Source organism: Leucopleurus acutus, assembly GCF_964270905.1.
Source record: "Leucopleurus acutus genome assembly, chromosome: 3".
In the NCBI taxonomy this organism is placed as follows: Eukaryota; Metazoa; Chordata; class Mammalia; order Artiodactyla; family Delphinidae; genus Leucopleurus; species Leucopleurus acutus.
The window spans coordinates 146,583,505-146,606,644 of record NC_139145.1 but is presented as its reverse complement, the minus strand read 5'-3'; the positions used below and the strand labels follow the sequence as shown (position 1 = coordinate 146,606,644).

General features: G+C 36.0%; 1 protein-coding gene across 5 annotated transcripts in view; it reads right to left on the bottom strand.

Moving 5' to 3' along the window:
- Positions 1-654: 654 nt before the first annotated feature.
- Positions 655-23,140, bottom strand: part of RANBP3L (RAN binding protein 3 like) — a 47,325-nt gene continuing 24,839 nt past the window's right edge. For 2 of the 5 annotated variants that reach the window (XM_082835134.1, XM_082835136.1), the window contains exons 5-15: positions 22,661-22,735; positions 18,436-18,507; positions 17,957-18,096; positions 14,592-14,695; positions 13,417-13,501; positions 10,745-10,847; positions 10,267-10,397; positions 8,549-8,669; positions 6,783-6,925; positions 3,610-3,799; positions 655-1,324 (exon numbers count right to left, since the gene is read on the bottom strand). In XM_082835134.1, the coding sequence (XP_082691260.1) occupies positions 1,281-1,324; positions 3,610-3,799; positions 6,783-6,925; positions 8,549-8,669; positions 10,267-10,397; positions 10,745-10,847; positions 13,417-13,501; positions 14,592-14,695; positions 17,957-18,096; positions 18,436-18,507; positions 22,661-22,735 (1,208 nt within the window). In that variant the 3' untranslated portion in view covers positions 655-1,280. The remainder of the gene's footprint in view (positions 1,325-3,609; positions 3,800-6,782; positions 6,926-8,548; positions 8,670-10,266; positions 10,398-10,744; positions 10,848-13,416; positions 13,502-14,591; positions 14,696-17,956; positions 18,097-18,435; positions 18,508-22,660; positions 22,736-23,140) is intronic. The other 3 variants (XM_082835135.1, XM_082835138.1, XM_082835137.1) reach the window with 2 other exon arrangements.

Genomic DNA, 23,140 nt, shown 5'->3' with positions numbered 1-23,140 from the left:
GAATATTGTTCTTCAAAGTAGAAATGAAGCTATACTCTTATCCCAAATATGTTGTCACTGTTCAGAACGTTTTCAGAAATCATTTTGTACTGTGAATTATTCCTTATTATGGACTGAATGTTTATGTTCTCCCAAAATTCATATGTTGAAGTCTACCCCACAATGTGATGGTATTTGGAGATGGGGCTTTGGGAGGTAATTAGGGCTGGATGAGGTTATGAGGGCCCTGGTCTGATGGGATTAATGTCCTTACAAAAAGAGACACCAGAGAACCTGCTGTCTTTTTCTCCCTACCGCCTCCCCGTGCTCCCACAAGAAAGAGGTCATGTGAGCACACAGTGAGGTGGTGGCCCCTACTTGTGTAACTCCTGAAGTGTCTCTGAAACAAATCTCAAAAGAGGAACATCAAAATTCTGTTGCACAATTGTTGAAATTACTGTGTTTTACCTTAATAATGGCATTTAAGAAAAAAAGGTCATTTGGCTATAAAAGGTCTCTGTACAGCCTCACCTACTAGAATATTAATGACAATTTAATTACATAAATAAAGCAAAGAACAAGTTAACATATTTCACTTTTTGTATAGTTACTGTTTTGATACATAGGTAATGTATTTTGTTCATTCCTTCAACAAATATTGGATACTGACGTGAGTCAAGCATATAGAAGGTGCGATAGATACAAGTGCAAGAACAGATATTCTCTTTAAAGGAGTTCATACCATGAATATATAATATTATAGAATTAGGAAGTCCAAAGGTTAAATGAAAATACACATTTCCCAGAAGAAAAACATGATTTAATAACATGTTAACGTGCAGTTATAACATTTTTCAAAGAAATGACTCTGGAAGTTTTGTAAAATATTTGTTTTATGGCCAGACAATATATGACTGAAAAAATAAATATCTTAGATATTTATCAAATCCAGCAATTTATAATTTTAACTATTGTATCCATCAATGTGATGAATAGTCCAAATTAGTTACCAAATCTTATTCTAAATTAACTTCTTCAAAAATGAAAAATTTTGAACTTCCAAAGGCCATGTGTCTCTTAAATTCTGCCATTTTCTCCACAATAATCAAAATATAAAACCTCAGAATTAGTATACTACACAGAGAAACATTTTAATTGCAACAAATTATATTTCTTGGACCTTTCTATAAAAACTGTTCCAGGAATGAATAGGATCTTCTCATTTAGTTATTAGGTTGGCTTAGATTTTTTCAGTAAGGCGATCTTTTTGTAGATGTTTTCATGTTTATAGTAGGTAGCACTCATGAACAGGCAACCGACTGTCTGTGGGTCCACCTAGAAGAATCTGTGATATAAATTTAAAATAATTTATTGTACAATATTGTATTCATTTAGGATTAATATTGAATACAACTGAACATGAATATTCATGAATATGCTTACTAGCAAGGAAATAAAATATATATAGAATCTGCATATTTTTAAGTAACGTTTGGAAATGTTCCTAATTTTAAATGTGACATTTTCAGATAATTAAACCTTTCCTTAATTCCTGGGCAACAAAGTTTAAAAAGTCAGACATTTTATTGCTTCCATAACATTTAGCATTTGTGTGTAACACTTCCTAGAGAAAGTACTAAGTAAGGAGGGGAGAGGATGGGTTCATAAGATTGGCATTTACTTGGCCTTATTTCCATTGTTTCTCATGTTGTATGAAGATAGTTGCATATCACCCCTTTCCTAAAATGGAATATGGTAGAATATAGATTCTATTCATAAACGTGTCATTTGTTGATGAAATAATTTTGCCATTTAATCCTAACTGCAAGTTAACATTTTTCATGGATACCAACCCATTTTCTAATAGATCCCATTTTATTGTGACAATATAAACATTATAATAATTTTTATTTATACATTTCATACATTTAAAAAAAATTAAACCTCTTGTTTAATAGTAACAAGAAGAATCATATTCGCTTAGTTCTCTGGCTCACTGAGTCTAGCAGTTTATGATCCTGCTCTGCATGTTCTGTGCATCTTTCCTCTTGACTACACTTTTAGTATTAGGCCAAGGAAGCTATTTCATCAAGTTCTGCACATGTTGTTTGATAGATTCCTAAATTATGTATGATTAAAAGAGCTTTAAGATTTAAAATGATTAAAAATTGGGAAAATGCCTGCTAACACACTATTTTTGTAAGTCCTTTGTCAGTCCTCCGTAGAGCAGAATTCAGAGCTAAATGAAAATATTACTGAAAATACTTGGACGACTTATTGGAATAGCTACATCTGTATGAAAAAGCTGGATTACTCAGCCGTAAAAAGGAACAAAATTGGGTCATTTGCAGAGATGTGGCTGGAGCTAGAGACTGTCATACAGAGTGAAGTTAAGTCAGAAAGAGAAAAACAAATATCGTATATTAACGCATATATATGTGGAATCTATAAAAATGGTATAGATGATCTCACTTGCAAAACAGAAATAGAGACACAGATGTAGAGAACAAATGTATGGACACCAAGGGGGGAAAGGGGGGTGGGATGAATTGGGAGATTGGGATTGACATATATACACTATTGATACTATGTATAAAATAGATAACTAATGAAAACCTGTATAGCTCAGGGAACTCTACTTAGTGCTCCATAGTGACCTAAATGGGAAGGAAATCCAAAAAAGAGGGAATATATGTATACGTATAGCTGATTCACTTTGCTGTACAGTAGAAACTAACAACATTGTAAAGCAACGATACTCCAACAAAAATTATTTTAAAAACCCACAAAGCTGGGCTTATTATTTCCTTGACAATGGTTTTCTCCAAAAATAATGATGAATTTTAGTTTTAAATTCACTCATCAGGACAAGCACTAAAACCTAGAAATCCATTAACCAGTGGTTCCACTGCAACCTTGTTCAATTCATGAATCCGGATGTAATAAAAGAAATAGCGCCTTTTGCCCCAGGTAAAGAAGGTCTTTGAAAATAAAACAGTCAAATTACAAAAAGGGAATAAGCCAGATTTGCCTGCTGGTTCCATTACAAGTATTTATAATTTCTTCTATTATGGCCAATAATCGGAGAATGAGAACAAGTGAAGAGAAATATTAATAATTGGTTAGTTTCAGTGTAGCAATTAATACTTTACATTGTAAATATGGTCTTTTATGAAATGTATATGCAAATGATGTGCAGGTATTACAATAAGGCTGACTTTTGGTGAAATCCCAATGAAGGCCACATGCAGAAGACAGTGATTTTCAAACCCACCTCTCAGATGCAAACATCTAGGGCTCTAACCCCTGCCCACTTTGAACAGACAAGTTCCACGTTTTGTTTTGCGGTCCGCGGGCCTCCCACTGCCTCGGCCCCTCCCGCCGCCAAGCACAGGCTCCGGACGCACAGGCCCAGCGGCCATAGTTCACGGGCCCAGCCGCCCCGCAGCACGTGGGATCCTCCCGGACCGGGCCACGAACCCGTGTCCCCTGCATTGGCAGGCGGACTCCCAACCACTGCGCCACTGGGGAAGCCCAAGTTCCACTTTTTAAAAATCTATTTCATATAAAAGGGTTGTGAATAAGATTTCTTTCTTAAACCTCTGAACTAACAAAAAAAAAGTTCTTTACCTGATCTAGTTTTAGTGACTTGGATAAAATCATCCTCATCCTCATCACAGCTATCGCAGTTAAATTGTTGGAGGACTGTTTCTGACTGGCTTTCAGCTTGATTTGCATCTTTCTGCTTATAGAAGCTTCGAAGTGCAACAAGACGGTGATGTATTGCTGCATGCATACATCCTGTATCTTTGGCACTGGCCTGCAAGAGGAAAATTAAGTTGTTAATATAAGTAACTTAATAATAGCCACACTTTACACATTTGTAACCTTTCACTATTAATAAGGAAGGAATTATATGACATAAATCTAGAATATAAATAATCCTAGAAACTAAAGGGTAAAGAGCCAATTCATCTTGAACCAAATTGAATCCTAGAGCAGATAATTTTATGAGGTCCCAATTTGTGCATTTTAAACTGAGAAAATGAAATTTTGTGATTTAAATTTTCTATTTGAATTTGTTTGTTAAGACCATCCTTCCTTCACTGTGTTATACTGTAGAAAATTTTAGGGTTGGGGGAAAAAGACTTTCATTTCCTTTACATCACTTGCTTAGACATCCCTGCAAGCTGCATAGCTCTGTAGAAAAGCAGAGCTCATTTGAATAGTCTATGATGTTGTACCATAAACACATCAGAAGTCCTTGCTTTCAGTACTTTTCTATTTTTACAGTTGCTATTAATATAAAAATGATGGTAACAAGAACATTGGTATAACATTTGCTGTTATAATATCCTTTTATTTTTTCAATCCTTATAATAAAATTTTAGGTTGTTTATTCCATTTATGTTAGCAAAAGCACATAGTGCAGGTATTCAGTAAATACTTGTTTCCGCTTCCCTTTACAGATGAGAAAATTATGGCTCAGAAAGGCACAGCTTGTCTGCATTTAAACAGCTAGTTGACAGATTGGCTGGGACTTCGTTTTTGTCATCAAAGTCAGTGTTCTTTAAGGTAACATGTCAGTGGCTTACATTTTTGTATCTTTTCACAATTTCAAAGAAAATCTGGGAAAATTTTTCTCTTTGTTAATCCTTCAGAGAGCTACCAAATATTTCAAAACCAAGAACTGAGGGTTGAATCAACTACATGCCAACTTTTGGGGAGAAGGGTCTTAAAATATGGTTTTTCTTTTGTATGTTATTAAGTTACCTTAATTATTTTTAGGGAAGAAAATACACATTAAATAAAATATTTTTGTTTCTCATATTATGTTAGATATTACATAGCAGATGTTGAGTAAATATTTGTTGACTCTTGACCAATTTAATTTTTATATTAAGTACAAGGGTGTAATTTTTCTTCAGTAGGTTAATTAATAACAAATACTGAAAATATATGTAATTGAAATATAAATACAGTTCTGCTGCCTTGACTTTTTTACATTAAATTTTAAATATGCCTTTCACTAGTGTGTGTGTGTGTGTGTGTGTGTGTATATATATATATATATATATATATATATAGCCAAATTCATTCAGATATTTTCATTCAACAAATTCAGAACAAGAAGTAAAAGCACAATAATATATATATTTTTTTGGACAACAAATTTGCAATGCTTAAAAATAATTTCCAGGAAGTACCATAAGAAAATGCCGGTGAGAATGAAAATTGGCTCAGTCTTTCTGGAGATAAACGTGTCAAGACAAGTCAAAACCTTTTCCCAAGAGAATTAACATGTATGTACATAGAGAATTCCTTGCAGAATTTATAATAATGAACATAGTAAATTGCCTAAGTATTTAACAAAACGGGATTAATGGAATAAATTATGGTACATAATAGAACAGAATTTATTTTCACCTATAAAAGAATTCTTGAAGAATGAATTATTTAATAACAGAAAACACTCATTTTCATTGATAAGTGAAAAGGTTACATATGTGTATTTCACAATCAAATGTTAGCTATTTAATCTTCTCAATCACTTTATAAAGTATATTATTATTGTCTTCCATTGGCAGATGAGTAAAATCAGGTTTAGGAGGGCTAAATAACTTGCCTGAAAGTCATGCAGTATGTACAGTATGGTACACATGTATATATGTACCCACACATACATGTATATACTAAAATGTAGTATAAGACCAAAATGTTAATAGTGACCATCTCTGGGAGTGGAATTTTGGGTGATTCTTCTTGCATTTTGTTTGCTAATCTCCAAAAATTATCCTACAGTTTAAAAAGTCAGCATGGGCCAGATATTGAGCCACAGAATCTAGTCATAGTTAAATCTAATCGAATCTAATCATAGTCTCAATCTCAGACAGGCTGCTTTACCCACTCAAAGACAGAGGCATCTGGCCTAGCAGAGTATCCAGTATTATCTCCCTAAATGGTAAACAGGGTTTAGACATCTTACTCTAAGATTTTAACACTCAACATCACTTATACCTAACAGTACACCTACAGGTAGTTAATAAAACCTTTGGTTTTTCATCAGTGGGCTCTTGCCAACTTTTGTTTTTTCATTATTATATGGAAGCCAATTTACTTGTATTGTCATCTTCTACCTGAGTTGCTTAGATATTCAGTCTTCTCAAGTCTTCTGAGACTCGGCCTATGGGGGAAATCCAGCCTTTTTTCTCGCCTGATTCATGTCATCTCTGTCTTTTTTGCCTGGATCTTGTATTTGAGGTCAAGCATTCCTGCTGCCGGAACAGCTAAAGCTGTGCTCCCATCCTGTTACCTTGGAGACTGACTCATATCCAGAATTGGAATTTGCTATTGGACTGGTTGTTTTAACTTGCTAGCCCTGTGTTTTTCCATTTCTCACTGGTTCCTTTCCAGTGATTTCAAAGCCTCAATTTCAGCACGCAGTGTAAGCATCAGGGTGTGGATTCTGCTGGCCTCCTAGGAGCCTATCCTGACAGTAGTCTCTCTGGAATTTAGTAAGATGGTTGACATAATTTTAATAGTAAAGAAAAATGTAGGGGTTTGACAGCATGTACCAATACAAATGTCTTGGGACCAGTACCAATTGACTGCTTTGAACTGTTGTTAATCTCTAAATTTCATGCAAAATTTAGGTCTTATATTAGAGTGTAAACAACCGTAATAAATGGCTGAATTTTTGCTAATGGTATAGGTTATTTTAATAAAATGAAAAAAACAAATGTGACTGCAGAGATCTATAAATATAGTAGGATAATCCTCTATCACTGAAGTTTGTCACTTACCTGAATTAAAAACACTTTGATGTTATAGTCTTCTAAATCAGTAGCTGTTATTCGTAAATTTTTGTGGTTTGCTTTTTGAATCTCCATTTGAGCCCAGAGTTTACTATTGAGAATCAGCCTCAGGCTGCCTTGATTGTGCATAACTAAAATAGGAAGATGAATTTATCAGACTTCAGAACAGTTGATTCCTTAGCCTTTCAGAGGAATTTGCCATTTTGGAAAGCAAATAAATCTGGTAGTTGTTTTTCAGACTCTATTGTCACTACTAAATTGTAATTTAATTGACTAGATTATAATTTGGTTTCCAAATTGGGCTTTATTATGTTGGAGGACCTTTTTATTAGCTTAAATGCTAAAAATGCTATATTTTTTTTACTATAATATTAAAAAATGGTTAAATTTTAGAATTCCTTTGAGGACATAATGGTCTGAAGAATATTTACCCAAGAATTGTTTATAATGGAGAAAACTGAAACGAAAACTTTAAGCATTCAAAAAATGGAATCAGTTAAATAAATGATGGTACAGCTATTGAGGATATTATGAACTCATTAAGAATACTAAAGAAAGATAATTATTAATGTAGAAAGGTGACCATGGCATACTATGCAAAAGAAAAAAAATCAGGTTACAAAGTACTATAGACACCATTTATCACAAATTTTTCAATGTATTGTATACATTTATTGTATACAAAGTCCTTAAGAATATATTTTATTGACAGAAGCTAGCTACTACAGGAAGATAGGCCTATGAGTAATTTAATTTTTTTTCTTCTTGTCGATCCATATTTTCCATCTTCTGTAATGGACATGTATTACCTGTCTAATTAAAAGAAAAGTTGTTTTGTGCATTTTTTTGGCAAGTAGTGAAATTAAACCAGAGTAGAAAACAGCTAATACCTGCCTTGGGAATGATAGTCAGGTTATTTAGAAACCTGTTTGCCAGTGCTCCTAACTCTCAGTCTGAATTCTATTCCTTACTCACTTCTTGAGATTGATATCTGAAACTCACCAGATATCCATTTACCAGCTTCTACTTGTGGTCTCCTCCACAAGATTTGACCACCCGATATTGACCAGTAAACCCATCCACCCCGGCCCAGATCTCTGCCTGTGCTTACTTTCAGTTTGGACCTCTGAACAATGCCCAGTGTGTCTTTTGGATGCCAGAAACCTCCTCAGGCTTTTGGTTTGGCTGACCAAATTCTGACCAACACTCTGCCTGAAGGATTCAATAACCACACACCTTTATTTACTTGGAAATTGACCTCTCATCCCAACCCACACACTGTGTTTAGAATGCCAAGAATAAATTACAGGGCAAATATTCTCTTTTAGAAAAACGATTCCACTTCAAAAATAAATTCATCACATTCCTTTAAATAATAATGATTACTATTTAGGTGTTTGCTGGGCTCGGTCATAGGTGCTTTACGTGCATTATCTCACTGAATTTTCACACTCACTAAGTCATGGACTTCTATTATTTCCACGTTAAAGTGATGCAACTGGGGCAGAAGGAGAGTAAGTAATTTGTCCAAGGTCACCAGTTAGTAATGGAGCCAGAACTAGAACCTGTATAGTCTGACATCAGAGCCTACTTTAAATAGGAAGCTCCTATAGTACATTAAAAATAATATTGTTTAATTTACTGACAGCAGTCTAATTTATTGACACATAACACATCTCCAGAAAATGATGTGTACTTATATTGGAAAAATTTCCCTGAGAAATACTGACTCGCTTTACAAAATGATTCCTTACTTAGTCTTGACTGGAATGTTCCACAATCACTGCTTGCTGTGTCATTCAGTCTCAAAGCTCCTCTGCCCCTTTCAATCCAGGACTGTGTTGTTTTGTTGAATATAAAAAGCTTGCAGTTGATCTAAAGGACAATTTTTTAAAATGTCAAAATATAGAAAACTTTTCAAAGTGATTTCTTTCCTATGCTATAACACTTTTATTTGTCTGATACTTTACCAGAATAACCTTTGTTAATGATTTCTAAGCCAGCTTTAAAATTTTACTTAGCTTCTGAAACAATACAGTTTTTGAATAGTTCAAACATTAAAAAGCAAAAAGATGTACAAAGTGAAAAGTAACCCCACCAACACTAGTTCCCCATCTACCAGTTTTCACCCCCTACAACAGGTAATCACTGTTGCTAATATTTTGTTTATCCTTCTAGAGATATTTGTATGTATATACATGCCAATATGTATATATTTTTCTCCTACTTTTTCTATAAAAATAGAATACCATATGGTAGAATACCATAAATACTTTCCACATCTTTCTTTTTCACTTAACAATATATCTGTATATACCAACTTATAAATTAAACAATGTTATTTGAATTATGTACTTTATCTGAAAGTTAAGGAATCATGGAATTATTTGTATGCTTTAAAAATTTTAGCAAATACAGCATCCGAACTAGCATGTGATACCACAGAGTACCATACTATAATTTAATGCTTACCAGTGGTTCTCAAATACTACTATGTACAAGAATCACCTAGATGACTTGCTAAAAATATAGCATGTCAGGGCCTCACCCCTAGTGATTACTTCAGTGAATCTGGGAGTAATCTGATCTGAGAGTTATGCTGTGAGACACACCTGTACAGTAAGTGTATCAGTAGATCAAGGGGGAAGAAAATAGGAATGAAGAGAGTTTGGGGTAAAACAGATGGAGAAAGGCTAAGGGAAATCTGTGCTTTGTTGAAAATGATTAAGTTGTAGTAATTACATTTTATATGCCTAGATTGACAGCTATACCACTCAACATTTGAATCCTAGGTGTGATACTATATACTACATCTGTGAAATTCTTGATTCATGTGAAATTCAAAACTTATTTAAAAGAACCTTTAGGATAAACAACAAGGTCCTACTGCATAGCACAGGGAGCTATATTCAATATTCTGAGATAAACCACAATGAAAAAGAATCTAAAAAAGAATGTATATATATGTATAACTGAGTCACTTTGCTGTACAGCAGAAATTAACACAACATTGTAAATCAGCCCTACTTCAATTTAAAAAAAGGAACTTTTAAAGGAAAACAAAAAACCTTTTTATTATCTTGAACTGAAATCAATTCATCTTATCTGCATTTTTAACTTTCAGTGTAAATAGAATTTTAAATCATACGATAACAACAAATTATAAAAGCTGACATGAAAAGTGTAAAATATAGGTTGTTTTAAGGCAGGGTCCTTGGTTGTCTTCTTTCTAAGGGACTAACGGGCATGGTTGTAAAGACAGCAATCCATTTTCCTGCAAATTACACATATAAATGTAAGAATACAACAAAATATTGGTATAATCCTTGGAAGCCTGTAACATTTTTATTTAAGCATCTCAGTCTTTCTGAAAAGTATACTTCTGCCTTTATTTTTCAAGCTGTCTCTGCTAAGGGTAGCTTATTCCACACATGGAGGTGCGGCCAGGAAGAGCAATACATGAGGCACAGACCTTTAACACACTGTGTTCTGTCTCCTCCCCGGTTATGACATCAATTTTCTCCAGCAAACATTTTGGTGATGGTTTAGAAGAGAAAGCAGCAGCTGATTCAGTTAGGGGTATATTCTTAAGAGAGTCTGTTCCTGAGAGAAAATAGGGGGAAAGAACACATAAAATGCCCCATTTTCCCTACTGTGAAAGTTCTTTCTTGCTCCTGTTAACATGCATTTAGGCTTAGCTTTTTATAACATGAGTGTTCCCAAAAAATCAAACTGCTTGAGTTGAGGCAGATCTCTTTAATGATCCCACATATCATTAAGTCAAACAATTATTAAAGCTTATATATCATGTTTATATGCTTTAATCTTCACCAAACATTTTAAAACACAGGGCTATTGTTTTTGTATTTTATAGATATTAAACAAATGACATGGAAAAACAGGAAGTACACCAGTTGAATCAGATGTTTTACAAATGAAATAATTCTTACTTGAGTTTGGAGTGTTGGTAGGAAATTTTAAAGTGAATTTGAATGGTTTTTCCTTGATGTATGAATCATTTTCAGGTTGAGGCTGAGTGAGTTTTTGAGTACCCTAAGTGGGGGAAAAAGATGTATTACTTAATTTTATCCCCATATATTTGCAGTAAGCCAAGAGATACTTTTGTTCTTCTCAGGGTGGCAAACAAACCCAAAAGCTCTGTTTTTGTTTTGGGCTCCTTTTGTGCTGAACAGAGAATTCCTCCCCATTATTAGAAGACCTTGGTTTTCCTCCCCATTATTAGAAGACCTTGGTTCTGATCTCAGCAAACAATATAGTTACCACCAGCCTACTTCAGGTGGCATCTAGTTCCAGGGGCAATGGGAAAGCTTTTCGAGACCCAAAAGGAGGTAGTAGCTGTCCCATGCTACCACCACACCAACCTGACGCCTAGAGGGAGATGCAGCTGTTGTCACTTTTTCAAGGTATTTCAGTATTCTCAACAGTCTACTCTTTCTCCAGTTCATTTAAAAAATTAAAAAGTTATCCAAAGAACCCACTAGCTGTCTCACATCATCACTACAGAAGGAATCCTAACTTCTCCTCTAAGACAATTTTTGCCAACAATCACTTTTTAAGGCTGCGTACCTGGGGATTCGCACATGTGTTGTAATCAATGCCTGTGTGAAAAAAGACCAAGTAATTTCCATGCCATTTATAACCTCCTGTACAGCCCCCTGCATAGCTCCCTGCAGAACAGGGAGAATTGGACAATACTTCAGAACTTGGGTTTATATCTTTTCCCTTACTAATTCAAGATTCTTTCACATTATTTAACTGGACATCAAGATAATCTGTTAAAATTGGTAGAGATGGGTGTAACTATTTCCATTTTAAGAAAACAGAAACTAAAGCACAGAAAGTTTAATGACTCACTCTTAAAAGCACATGGTCAGCAAACAAATCAAGAGGGCATCCTGGCCCCCAAATCACACAGCCACAGGATTACAGGATCAACTAGAGGACAAACACAGGTGATCTCTACAGCTCCTGCTATCCTAGCATGTTATCAGCTTAAGGAGACAGGAAGCTCAGGTTCCTTTGTAAGTCAAAGTTGAAGCGCCCATAGGAAATGCACACAGGTACCTACCTCCTCACACCAAATCTGTAATTCCCACTGTAGTTCATTTGTATAGGTATCTCTCTCTTTCCCTTACTGGACTATAAACATCTCTAGAGGACAGGGTCTTCTTTAGCTTTGCATAACCACTTACCCAGGTGGTTTTCAATCCTGGCTGTATATTCAAATCTCCTGACACCTGGCCTCACCCACGGAGATCCTGATCTAATTGGTTAGGGGAGATGGCCAGGCATAAGTCCTCTGAAGGCTCACCAGATGATTGTAATATGCCACCAAACTTGAGACCAATGCCAATGCTTTATATATCATAAGAACACAATCCATGTCTGTTAAATGAGTTGAATGTTAAAGTTGATCCCATGAGGTTTGAAGAGTATTTTATTTGTGTCTGTGACATCTTACAGAAGCTGCGACTAATCTAGAATAAATGTGCCTAAATATATTGCCTGGAAGTTGGTCCATTCTGGTTCACATCCAAAGGTGTAGGTCAACAGCTCTAGGATTGCTGGAGCTGACCATCTTGGGAGTGGCAGAAGGGTGCCTCAAAGCTGAGAAGCTGTGATACTTCTCTTGGAATTGGGGTTAAGCCTGAGGCAGGTGTAGAATAAGCTAGATCTTAAAAGTAACTGATTTGTGAAAGCCCTTCAAATTTTGGAACAAACAGGCCTCATGAGTTGGTGGTCCTTTTGTTATTCTGAGCCCTTGCACAGGTTTTAAAATCTGTACATCCTCCGTGGGATTCTTCATGTAATAGCCCTGAGACAAGCTAGCTTCCTTGTCTTGTCTCAGCCAAGATTCTGGTCTGGGTGAAAGTGGAAAGAGTATAAAGATGTGTTGGACCAGATAAAACCATGGGCACATTTGCTGCACAGCTTCCACTTGGCTGTATAATTCCCCACTGTAGATCATGCTCTGTTTTAGAAACGTGCCCTGTGGAGGACAGAGCAGCAACTGCCTCACGTAGGAGGATGCTCAGTATTAATTAAGGATGATGGTAATAATAATCAGGGGGTTCCACTTGGCAAGTACATTCTCCTAGGCAAGTGAAAGACTATGATTTTCCTCTTACAGCTAGAGAAAAAAGTTATAATAATGCTTTTCAGTGTAAAATCTTGAAGGGGGAAGTTGTGGTTAATGAGAAAAATTTGGCAAATGATTTTAAATGCATCTTGTTATAAAAAATGCTATTGAAAAACTGTATTAAAATATCATGACCAGTTGAGTTTATCTAACTATTGCAGACAGTTCTGGGATTTCCTTGGGTACCTCTGGTTTAATGCAAGTCAAAGAAGTATTTAGTATTTCTTATCAGTAATAATGTTATAATTATACAATTCCCTTCCTCTGTGGTTCTTGTCTATTATTTTAACAACTAGAACTTGCTTCCCAGGAGAACCTTTCCAGTTAAAGACAGGAAATGTGCCTTTGAACTCAGGAGTTAAAAAGTATGCTCCAATTTAACATTGTCTTAATTAATTTGCCTTCAGAAATTTGAAGTGACAGCTATCTATATAATAATAGAAACATTTGCCAAAATCTTACCAAAACTCTTTCTACCATGTTTTCTCCAAAAACGAAATCAGAACTGCAACTTTTAAAAGAATACTTATCTTCATTTGGTTGACATCTAAGGAAAAGAAATAAGCATTTGCTATTTTAAATATAGTAGCAGTGAATATAGCCATTTTAAACCTTAGCACATGAAATAATCAGATGATTGAATAGATATATGTAAAGCATAAAAACATCTGCTAACTTTTGTTTATCTGAAGTTAATAAGAAATGAAGGAAAAATTGAGATAGGTACTTCCAGGCATGCTATTCAAAATATTTGACGGCTGTTACAGCACTGGCCAAGACCAGTCCAAACGGGCTGTGTGATCAACAGGGGAGCTGCCCAGCCCTTATCTTTTTGCTTTTCCAGCACTGACTCGTCTCCAGTCTCCAGTCTCCACTCTCCTTTTCCCCAACTGGCCAATGCTTTTAGCGATCCAAGATCTCAGGGCAAAAGCAAAGCCAATCTATCTTCTCAGTTATACTTGAGTGTGCAGTGGTTTAATTTGGTTTTTCCCTCCCAGAAACTTTTTTTTAGTGTTTTGCATAATGAGAAACTCAAAGACATGCAGCCCTCTGTTTGTTGACAGATGGACTCCGGGATCCCTATTACATCCCCAATGTGCACAGTAGGTAGGGGCTGAGGTACCTGCGTGGGCCCTAATCGCGAGTCCAGAATGTCCACGGCTAGTTGTAATCTTCTCTCAGATCAAACATGCCCTCATCACTGGTGATGCTAGGAAATATTAACTTTCACTTTGCATATTTCTACTGCTTTCTTTGTTGTCTATCCAACCTATGTTAATAAATAATAATGCCAGCAATAATTTAAAAGAGGGGAAAGAAAGAATGCCATGGAAAGGCTAATCTATTAGCCAATAATTAATGCCTAACTAAATAAAAATTTAGCTGTACCTATTTGAAACATACTTACCCAAGTCAACAAGACAATAGAGATGATCCAGTATCAATATGATAATATTTAAATATTAGAGATGTTTTAAAAAACATTTTAAATTTGTATATTTATAAAATCTCCTTTCAAACAGAAATCTTGGCATTTTATCTGTACAATGTCAGAAACTTTTTTCCCGGAAATGGTTATAATGATAAAAGAAAGCAAGAATGAAAGAACACCACCTGTTTCCCCATCACTAACTTACCCTACTGATGGAGGACCTAAAAAATTCTGGTTAGTAGACAGCTGGACTGAAATTCTGGCACTTGGTAAATTTTCACTTAGCAAATAGGAGTTCTCCTCAGAAATCTGAAAGAAAAAAATCCATCAAAAAGTTCATTTAAACTGCCTTACTAGATATATAAATGTGTTAAAAACTTACTTTGTTCAAGTACTACCCTAAACATTTTATATACATTATTTCATACGCTCCTCAGAACAACTCTATACACTTTGTATTCTATTAAACACATTTTACAGGTAAGTAAACTGACCTAACAAGCTTAAATAATGGGGGCAGGCCTGGGCAACAAGGAAAGGGGACTGATATTCGAGCCTGGGTCTGCCTGACACCAGACTGAGCGCGAACATTCAGAAATCCCACCTCCTTTTGTTACTTTTACCCCTTTAGCCAAGTGGAGTTAATTCTCATTTCTAGATTAGTAAATATCTTTCAGGACTATTTAATCCCTGGAAACACCCTAAGAGCTTCACCATCATGGCCACCCAGTGTGAGAGAAAACTCCATCTCTTCCTCTAGAAACTTCCGACTGGTAACTAAATCAGTTAGTTACTCCATCTGATAAGTATATACATATGCACCTTACCTGCATTAATGTATAAATGAAGGAGTGAGCAGGTTTTGATCTGGAAGGAGCCCCTATCTGTTATCTACTCTAGTGTCCTCAGTGTTTTGTGGACACATCCCTTCCTCCACCAGGGATTTTCAAAGATGTTGCAGGGACTTCCTATCTTTAAAGGTAAATGGGGTCTGTTTCCACTTTAACTTTATATCAATCAATAAAAATAATTTTGAGTATTTTTCCCTTTGTAACAGAATTTGAGAGCTGAGAAATACGTGTCAAGAGAGTATGTGCCGTTGGTTAGCAAAGATCAAAGTCCATGCTTATTGACTCAGTCACTCAGATGATTTATCTCAGCCAAAATGGTAGTTTTTAACTCTATGTTGGTTGAGATAGTTGTTATTAGGCATATATTATTTGAATTACATGCAATAAGTGACCAAAACTAATGACAGGATGAATGAAAATTGCTCTAATTTTGATATACAAGTTAATAAAGATCATAAAAATAAGTGTTCTATAAAATTCACCTACAGATAATTCTTACTAGATCTATAAATTATAACATTGTGTCAGAATTCTGACATAGCATCTTTTTTTTTTAATTTTTTAATTTTATTTTATTTTCTTATACAGCAGGTTCATATTATCCATTTGACATAGCATCTTATATATAGTTTGTCTTTAGATCTTCAAAAATCATCATTCAATGGAGAAAATTCAATGATGGGCATATCCAATTAGGCTTTTCACTTATTAGGAATAAGTTCTATTTATGCCCTTACTAAGTTATTCAAGAAGAAATGCTTATAAACAATAGCCTGAAAATTTATCTTATGCTTTATTTTTATTTATTTATTTATTTTTGCATTATGCGGGCCTCTCACTGTTGTGGCCTCTCCCGTTGCGGAGCACAGGCTCCGGACGCGCAGGCTCAGCGGCCATGGCTCACAGGCCTAGCCGCTCCGCGGCATGTGGGATCCTCCCGGACCGGGGCGCGAACCCGCGTCCCCTGCACCAGCAGGCGGACTCTCAACCACTGCACCACCAGGGAAGCCCCCTTTATTTTTATTTTGTTACAAATTTTATTTTAAATACATGCAATGCAGGATTTCAAAAAATCATGGCAAAAATAAATATTGATCAACTTTTGACATAATGTGCAATAAAAATTTTAATCTATAATTTATAGAACATGCCATTCCAAAATCAAAAGCAATGTAATAACATTTTAGAAAGTAGTTAACACATAATACTTTTTCTTACATACTTTAAAACAAATTAAACAACATGTATCACTCCTTAAATAGGTAAAGAATTTATGTAATATAGTGATGATTATATTTAAGTGAAAATGTTTAATAAAATACTGATTTGAAATTTAAAATATGTTATACCTAAAAGTCACATCATATATCATGCATAAATGATGAAATGATTTTTAAAATTCATAATGGGTCTCATTAAATCATGTCTTAACAAAGAAAAAGATTTGGAAATATAAAAATGATGGTAGGGCTTCCCTGGGGGCGCAGTGATTGAGAGTCCGCCTGCCGATGCAGGGAACATGGGTTCATGCCCCGGTCTGGGAAGATCCCACATGCCGCGGAGCGGCTAGGCCCGTGAGCCATGGCCGCTGAGCCTGCGCGTCCGGAGCCTGTGCTCCGCAACGGGAGAGGCCACAACAGTGAGAGGCCCGCGTACCGCAAAAAAAAAAAAAAAAAGGTGGTAAATGCTGACCAAGTTCAACTCCCTCACTTCACTGATAAAAAAGAGAAGGTTGGGTGCTTTGTCTAAGAATGCAAACACAGTTAGATAGCAGTAAAGGTAGGATTAGTACCAATCGGATTATTTTCACTGAATTGATTAAATGATAGGTATTTTAACACTTAAATGTGTCAATGAAAACACAGTTAGATAGCAGTAAAGGTAGGATTAGTACCAATTGGATTATTTTCACTGAATTGATTAAATGATTGGTATTTTAACACTTGCATGTGTCACTGTCCTCATGTTCAGTCTGGGAAAAAAACCAAAACCAGGTGATCAACCCTCAGTAGTTTAGCTGGAAGCAAATGACTGATGGAATAACTCTCAAATTCCACCCTGTTGATCCTGTGTTCCCTTCCTCTCAAGTGTCTGCTTCTGGAAGACACAGATAGAACTATAGCAACAGAATATCCCCAAGCCCATATCTGCATGGCCTGAGTAAAATGAATATCTCCTTAGAAAGGCCCACAGCAAGTGATTCAGTTGGAAGAGAGAATTTGTTTCTATCTCCAGAGGCTTCCCAAGCCCTCCCAATTACACTGTGGAGGTAGTTCGTTACTCCTGTTTCCATGAAGGTGGGCCTGGAAGGGAAGCCACACTAGCATGTCCACCAGTTGAAGATACAAAAAAAATCCCTTTCCTTTTTTTGACATCTGACTCCTGGCCCCTGCCACCGCATTGCTCCCTTATTCTCACATGGGATCAATGCACCAGGACAAGACCCTCAAAGGTCCCCACTACACAGGACTCAGCTTTACAGCTTAGGAGATAACGCAAGACTTGTTCCCGGGAGCAACCTCCAGTTTAAGAGGACAAGTTTAATAAGGTTACTGAGGGCTTTTGGCTATCTTGTCCAGCTGTTTTTCCAGCCTGGTAGCTGCTTCAGCAACAGAACAAAGGTCAGGCAGCCCCTAATTCCGGATATGGGGGCCCACAACAATCTACCAAAAGAAGGATGGGGAATTGAGGTCATTCCTACAATAGGAGGTTTTCTTACCTTGTTTTTGTTTTTTTCTCTACTCTTGCAGGATTCCAGCACATCGTGTCCAAATGCTTTTCTTACTTTTATACACTTTTGAGCTTGAGGTGGCTGCAAGATAGCAGGTCTTAGAACATGTTCAGAATGTTTCACAGGACCTTAAAAGAACAGAATGAAAGGGTCAATATATCTTCAGTGAAATACTTTTCCTCTCTATTTTTTTACTAATTTAATGCTACTTTTCTAAAGTCATGATTAAACGAGGGGTTAATGTTAACTAATCAAAGTCAAAATAGCCAGTGAGCTGCCTGGTACTTTCTTCCTGCCTACTTTTAACCCAGTAACTATTCATTTTGATCATGGGACTTAGCTTACCAAATGCTTTCCTTCATGTTTTGTCACTCAACCACCATACCACCATACACACACACAGAGATTAAGATATGGATGGTAAAACAAAATTTCTGAGGTTCTTGTAATAAAGAGAAGCTACATACCTTGTTCTGCACTGTTCATATCAACATTCCTTTGCACAAAAGTTGATGTCATAAAAACATTGTTTTTCTTCACTGTAAAAAACATGTTTACAAAAATTTTTAAACCTATAGTCAGTTTCTACTGTTTTAACGGTCTTGCACTGAACTCACCAGTAGATGTCGCTGTTGGCACTAACAGAGTAATAGGCGGTGCTCATGAGAGCGCTGATTCTGCTAAAAAAGTGTGATGGCAAGGTGAGTTTCGCTACAGTCTTTTTACTCAGAAAAATAAGTGAAAATTAGGTCGCAAGTGAAATAGAGAGTTTTCTTTAGAATCATGAAATTGAATACTGAGAGAAATTCTACAGATTATAAACTCTGAATTGGTAGTGAACCATCTGTGTGCATTAGTATATATTTCTTATAGAATATTATAAAACTGTTAGCAAATTCTGCCCCTTCCGCACTCTTTAATGATACCCGAAGAGAGAAGTAAAGATGACCATTATTCTAGGCCATTTTTCTGTGAAGTGAATTGATGGCATAAGACTGTGGTCTTGGCTGCAAGAACAGAATTGTAGGCATACCAAAGAGATATTGCTGATTGGGATCCAGACCACTGCAATAAAATGAGTATCACAATAAAGTGAGTCACACAAATTCTTTGGTTTCCCAGTGCATATAAAAGTTACATTTACACTATACTGTAGTCTGTTAAGTGTGCAATAGCAATATATGTATCTTAATTTAAAAATACTTTATTGCTATGAAAAACAATATACCTATCTTAATTTAAAAATACTTTATTGCTAAAAAAATGCTAACCATCATGTGAGCCTTCAGAGAGTCATAATCTTTTGGCTGGTGGAGGGTCTTGCCTCAGTGTCTATGGCTGCTGACTGATCAGGCTGGTGGTTGCTGAAGGCTGGGGTGACCGTGGCAATGTCTTAACATAAGACAACAATGAAGTTTGCAGCATCAGTTGACTTTTCCTTTCACGAATGATTTCTCTGTAGCATACAATGCTGTTTGATAACATTTTACTCACAGAACTTCTTTCAAAATTGGAGTCAGTCCCCTCAAACCCCCAACTAAGTTTATTCTAAATCCTTTATTGTCATTTCAACAACCTTTGCAGCATCTTCACCAGGACTAGATGAGCAGGAAACCACTTTCTTTGCTCATCCATGAGAAGCAACTCCTCATCTGTTCAAGTTTTATCATCAGATTGCAGCAATTCAGCTACATCTTCAGGCTCCACGTCTAATTCTAGTTCTCTTGCTATTTCTACCACATCTGTACTTATTTCCTCCACTGAAGTCTGGAACCCCTCAAAGTCATCCATTAGGGTTGGAATCAGCTTCTTCCAAACTCCTGTGAATGTTGATATTTTGACCTCTTCCCATGAATTACAAATGTTCTTAATGGCAGCTAGAATGGTGAATCCTTTCCAGAAGGTTTGCAAATGCCTTTGTCCAGATCCATCAGAGGAATCACTACCTATGGCAGCTATAGCCTTACAAAATGTACTTCTTAAATAATAAGACTTGAATGTCAAAATGACTCCTTGATCCATGGTGTGAAAAGTGGATGTTGTGTTAGCAGGCATGAATGACATTAATCTTGTTTTACATCTCCGTCAGAGCTCTTGAGTGACCAGATATATTGTCACTGAACAGGAATATTTTGAAAGGAATCTTTTTCTGAGCAGTAGGTCACAACAGTGGGCTTAAAATATTCAGCAAACCATGTTGTAAAGAGGTGTGCCATCATCCAGGCTTTGTTGTCCCATTTATAGGACACAGGCAGAGTAGATTCATCATAATTCTTAAGGGCCCTAAATTTTCAGAATGCTAAATAAGTACTGGCTTCTATTTAAAGTCTCCAGCTGCATTAACCCCTAACAAGATTGTCAGCCTGTCCTTTGAAACTTTGAGGCCAGGCATTGACTTCTCCTCTCTAGCTATGAAAAGTCCTAGATGGCATCTTCTTCCAGTATAAGGCTGTTTCATCTACACTGAAAATCTGTTGTTTAGCATAGCCACCTTCATTAATGATATGGGCTAGATCTTCTGGATAACTTGCTGCAGCTTCTGCATCAGCACTTGCTGCTTCACCTTGCACACTTAGGTTATGGAGATGGCTTCTTTCCTACAACCTCATGAACCAACATCTGCTGGCTTCAGACTTTTCTTTTGCAGCTTCCTCAACTCTCTCAGCCTTTACAGAACTGGAAAGAGTCAGGGCCTTGTTCTTGATTAAGCTTTGGCTTGAAGGAATATTGCGGCTGGTTTGATCTTCTCTCCAGACCACTAGAACTTTCTCCATATCAGCAATAAGTCTGTTTCACTTTCTTATCATTCATGTGTTCAGTGGAGTAGCACTTTCAATTTCCTTCAGGAACTTTTCCTTCACAGTCACATATTTGCTAACCGTTTGGTGCAAGAGGCCTAGTTTTTGGCCTATCTTGGCTTTAGACATGCCTTTCTCACTAAACTTAATCATTTCTAACTTTTGAATTAAAGTGAGAGACATCTGACTCTTCCTTTCACTCAAACACTTAGAGGCCACTATAAGGTTATTAACTGGCCTAATTTCAATATTGCTGTATCTCAGGAAATAGGGAGGCCTGAGAAGAGGGAGAGGGATGGGGGAGCAGGCTGGTTGGTGGAGCAGTCAACATGCACATTTATTAAGTTGGCCATCATGACTTATATGGTCGTGGTTTAAGTGCCCCCCCAAAATTACTATTACAGTAGTAACATCTAAGATCACTGATCACAGATCACCATAACAGGTATAATAATAATGAAAATGTTTGAAATATTGTGAGAATTACCAAAATATGACACAGAGGCCCAAGGCAAGCAAATGCTGTTGGAAAAGTGGCACCCATAGACTTCCTTGAGGTATGGTTGCCACAAACTTTCAATTTGTAAAAAATGCAATATCTGTGAAGTTCACTAAAACGAGGTATGTCTGTACTACACATCTCAGAGATCACCTTTTGGTTGCAAATTGCAGAAATAGCAACCTTTGAGTGTTGGATTAAAGGAGATGAGAAAAGAATAAGGATTGCTTCTTCGAAGTATTATAAATGTTGGGGTAGAATAGCTTCTCTAATTCAAAGTTCAATTACATGGTTTTTATGATCTTTATTATTAAAAAGTAACACTGAATGGGCCATTTAAAATTGTACTATTTGTCTCCATTCCAACAGCGCCAAGATTCTGCACAACATAAAATGGGATGTGCTTGGTAATATCAGTGGTTTTTTTATTCATTCTTTTTGTATGTGTGTCTGATTTTTAGAAAATGAATTGAAGCAGTCTTCCAGATAATTTAAAGCCATCCCTTTACTTTATGCACAAATACAATAAAACAAATCCTCTGGGATTAAGACCCCTATTCCTCTTAATGTCCGTAACTTGCCAGGCACATATAGATGGAGCTAATTGAACTAGAACCTGTCTCTTCTGTATGTGAAAGGTGTCTGACCATATTGTTGCTCAGTCACGCTTGGAATTGTTAATAAGAATATAAATTCATTAGTTTGAAAACTCTGTGGTTCCTGGGTAGAATCCGCTAAAAGGAAGTGAATAGTTGGTATTTTCTGTTTCTTGTGGTAAGCTTAACTCGGAAAAGGCAGTTGGTTGTTCAGTAGAAACAAAAATATACAAGACTACAAATCATAATCTTGATGTAGAGCATGTTTCAACCATTTCAAATATTTTATTATGAGAAAATAGTTTTACTTAGCAAAGTACTACAAATTTCAAATAAAAAGAGGTAATGTTTTAATTAGTGAAAAATTCAAAAGGAATCATATTCTAAACTTTAGAATATAAATTTAAAGCATAAACTTTGAGAATCTACACATAGTTGTATATTTTGAGTACTGCATATATTATAAACTGTACAGATGGACAATAATAAGGAAAATAAAGCAAGTTACTGTATTTTATAGGGCTACCTTACATAAAATAATACTGTCATAAACATGAAATCCTAAAAAATGTCATCAAGCTTAAACTTTCTACCAAAAATAAACAGATATACTGTCTAGATTTGTGGGGCTGGAATTCAGAAGGTAGTCTTCCATGCATACTTTGCTAAGGCCCCTATTTTATTTGCCACTAAAATGTCAGAGTTTTATAGTAGCTGAAAAAGAAAGCTCGTCATGAATAAGAATGGATTTGGAAAAGTCAGAGTGTCAGGCTTGAGGTTCTAAGAAGTTCTTTATTACCTGGCCCAGAAGGGGGGAAGGTCGGGAGATCCGTGAAGGATGACGATCTTAGTCGCTTCTGGGACAAGGTTGACGCTAAAAGCAGATTGCAAACTGGAGTCAATAAGGAAGTGAGTTTTGTTTTTCTTTTGATTTGGATTTTTGCTGTTCTGGAAAATTTTCTTTATCACCAGATTAGAAAAATCTTTGTATTTTTATCGATTAAAAATAAAGAGTGCCTCTGGTGAGAATTATTCAGTAAATATTTACATGATCATCGTGTGTTAGACACTCTATCAGGCGTGAAGATGACCTCAAGGAACTCTCAGTGGAGGAGACAGACATATACATAAATAGCTGGATGACGCAGCAGAGGGCAGTGTGATCTATCATAAAAGAAGTCACCAGAGTGCTTTGAGTGTAGGAGAGAGGTAAACTAAGTTAATGGTTTATTCAAAACACAGCATATGATAAAGTTCTTAGAATAAAGTGTTTTTTTAA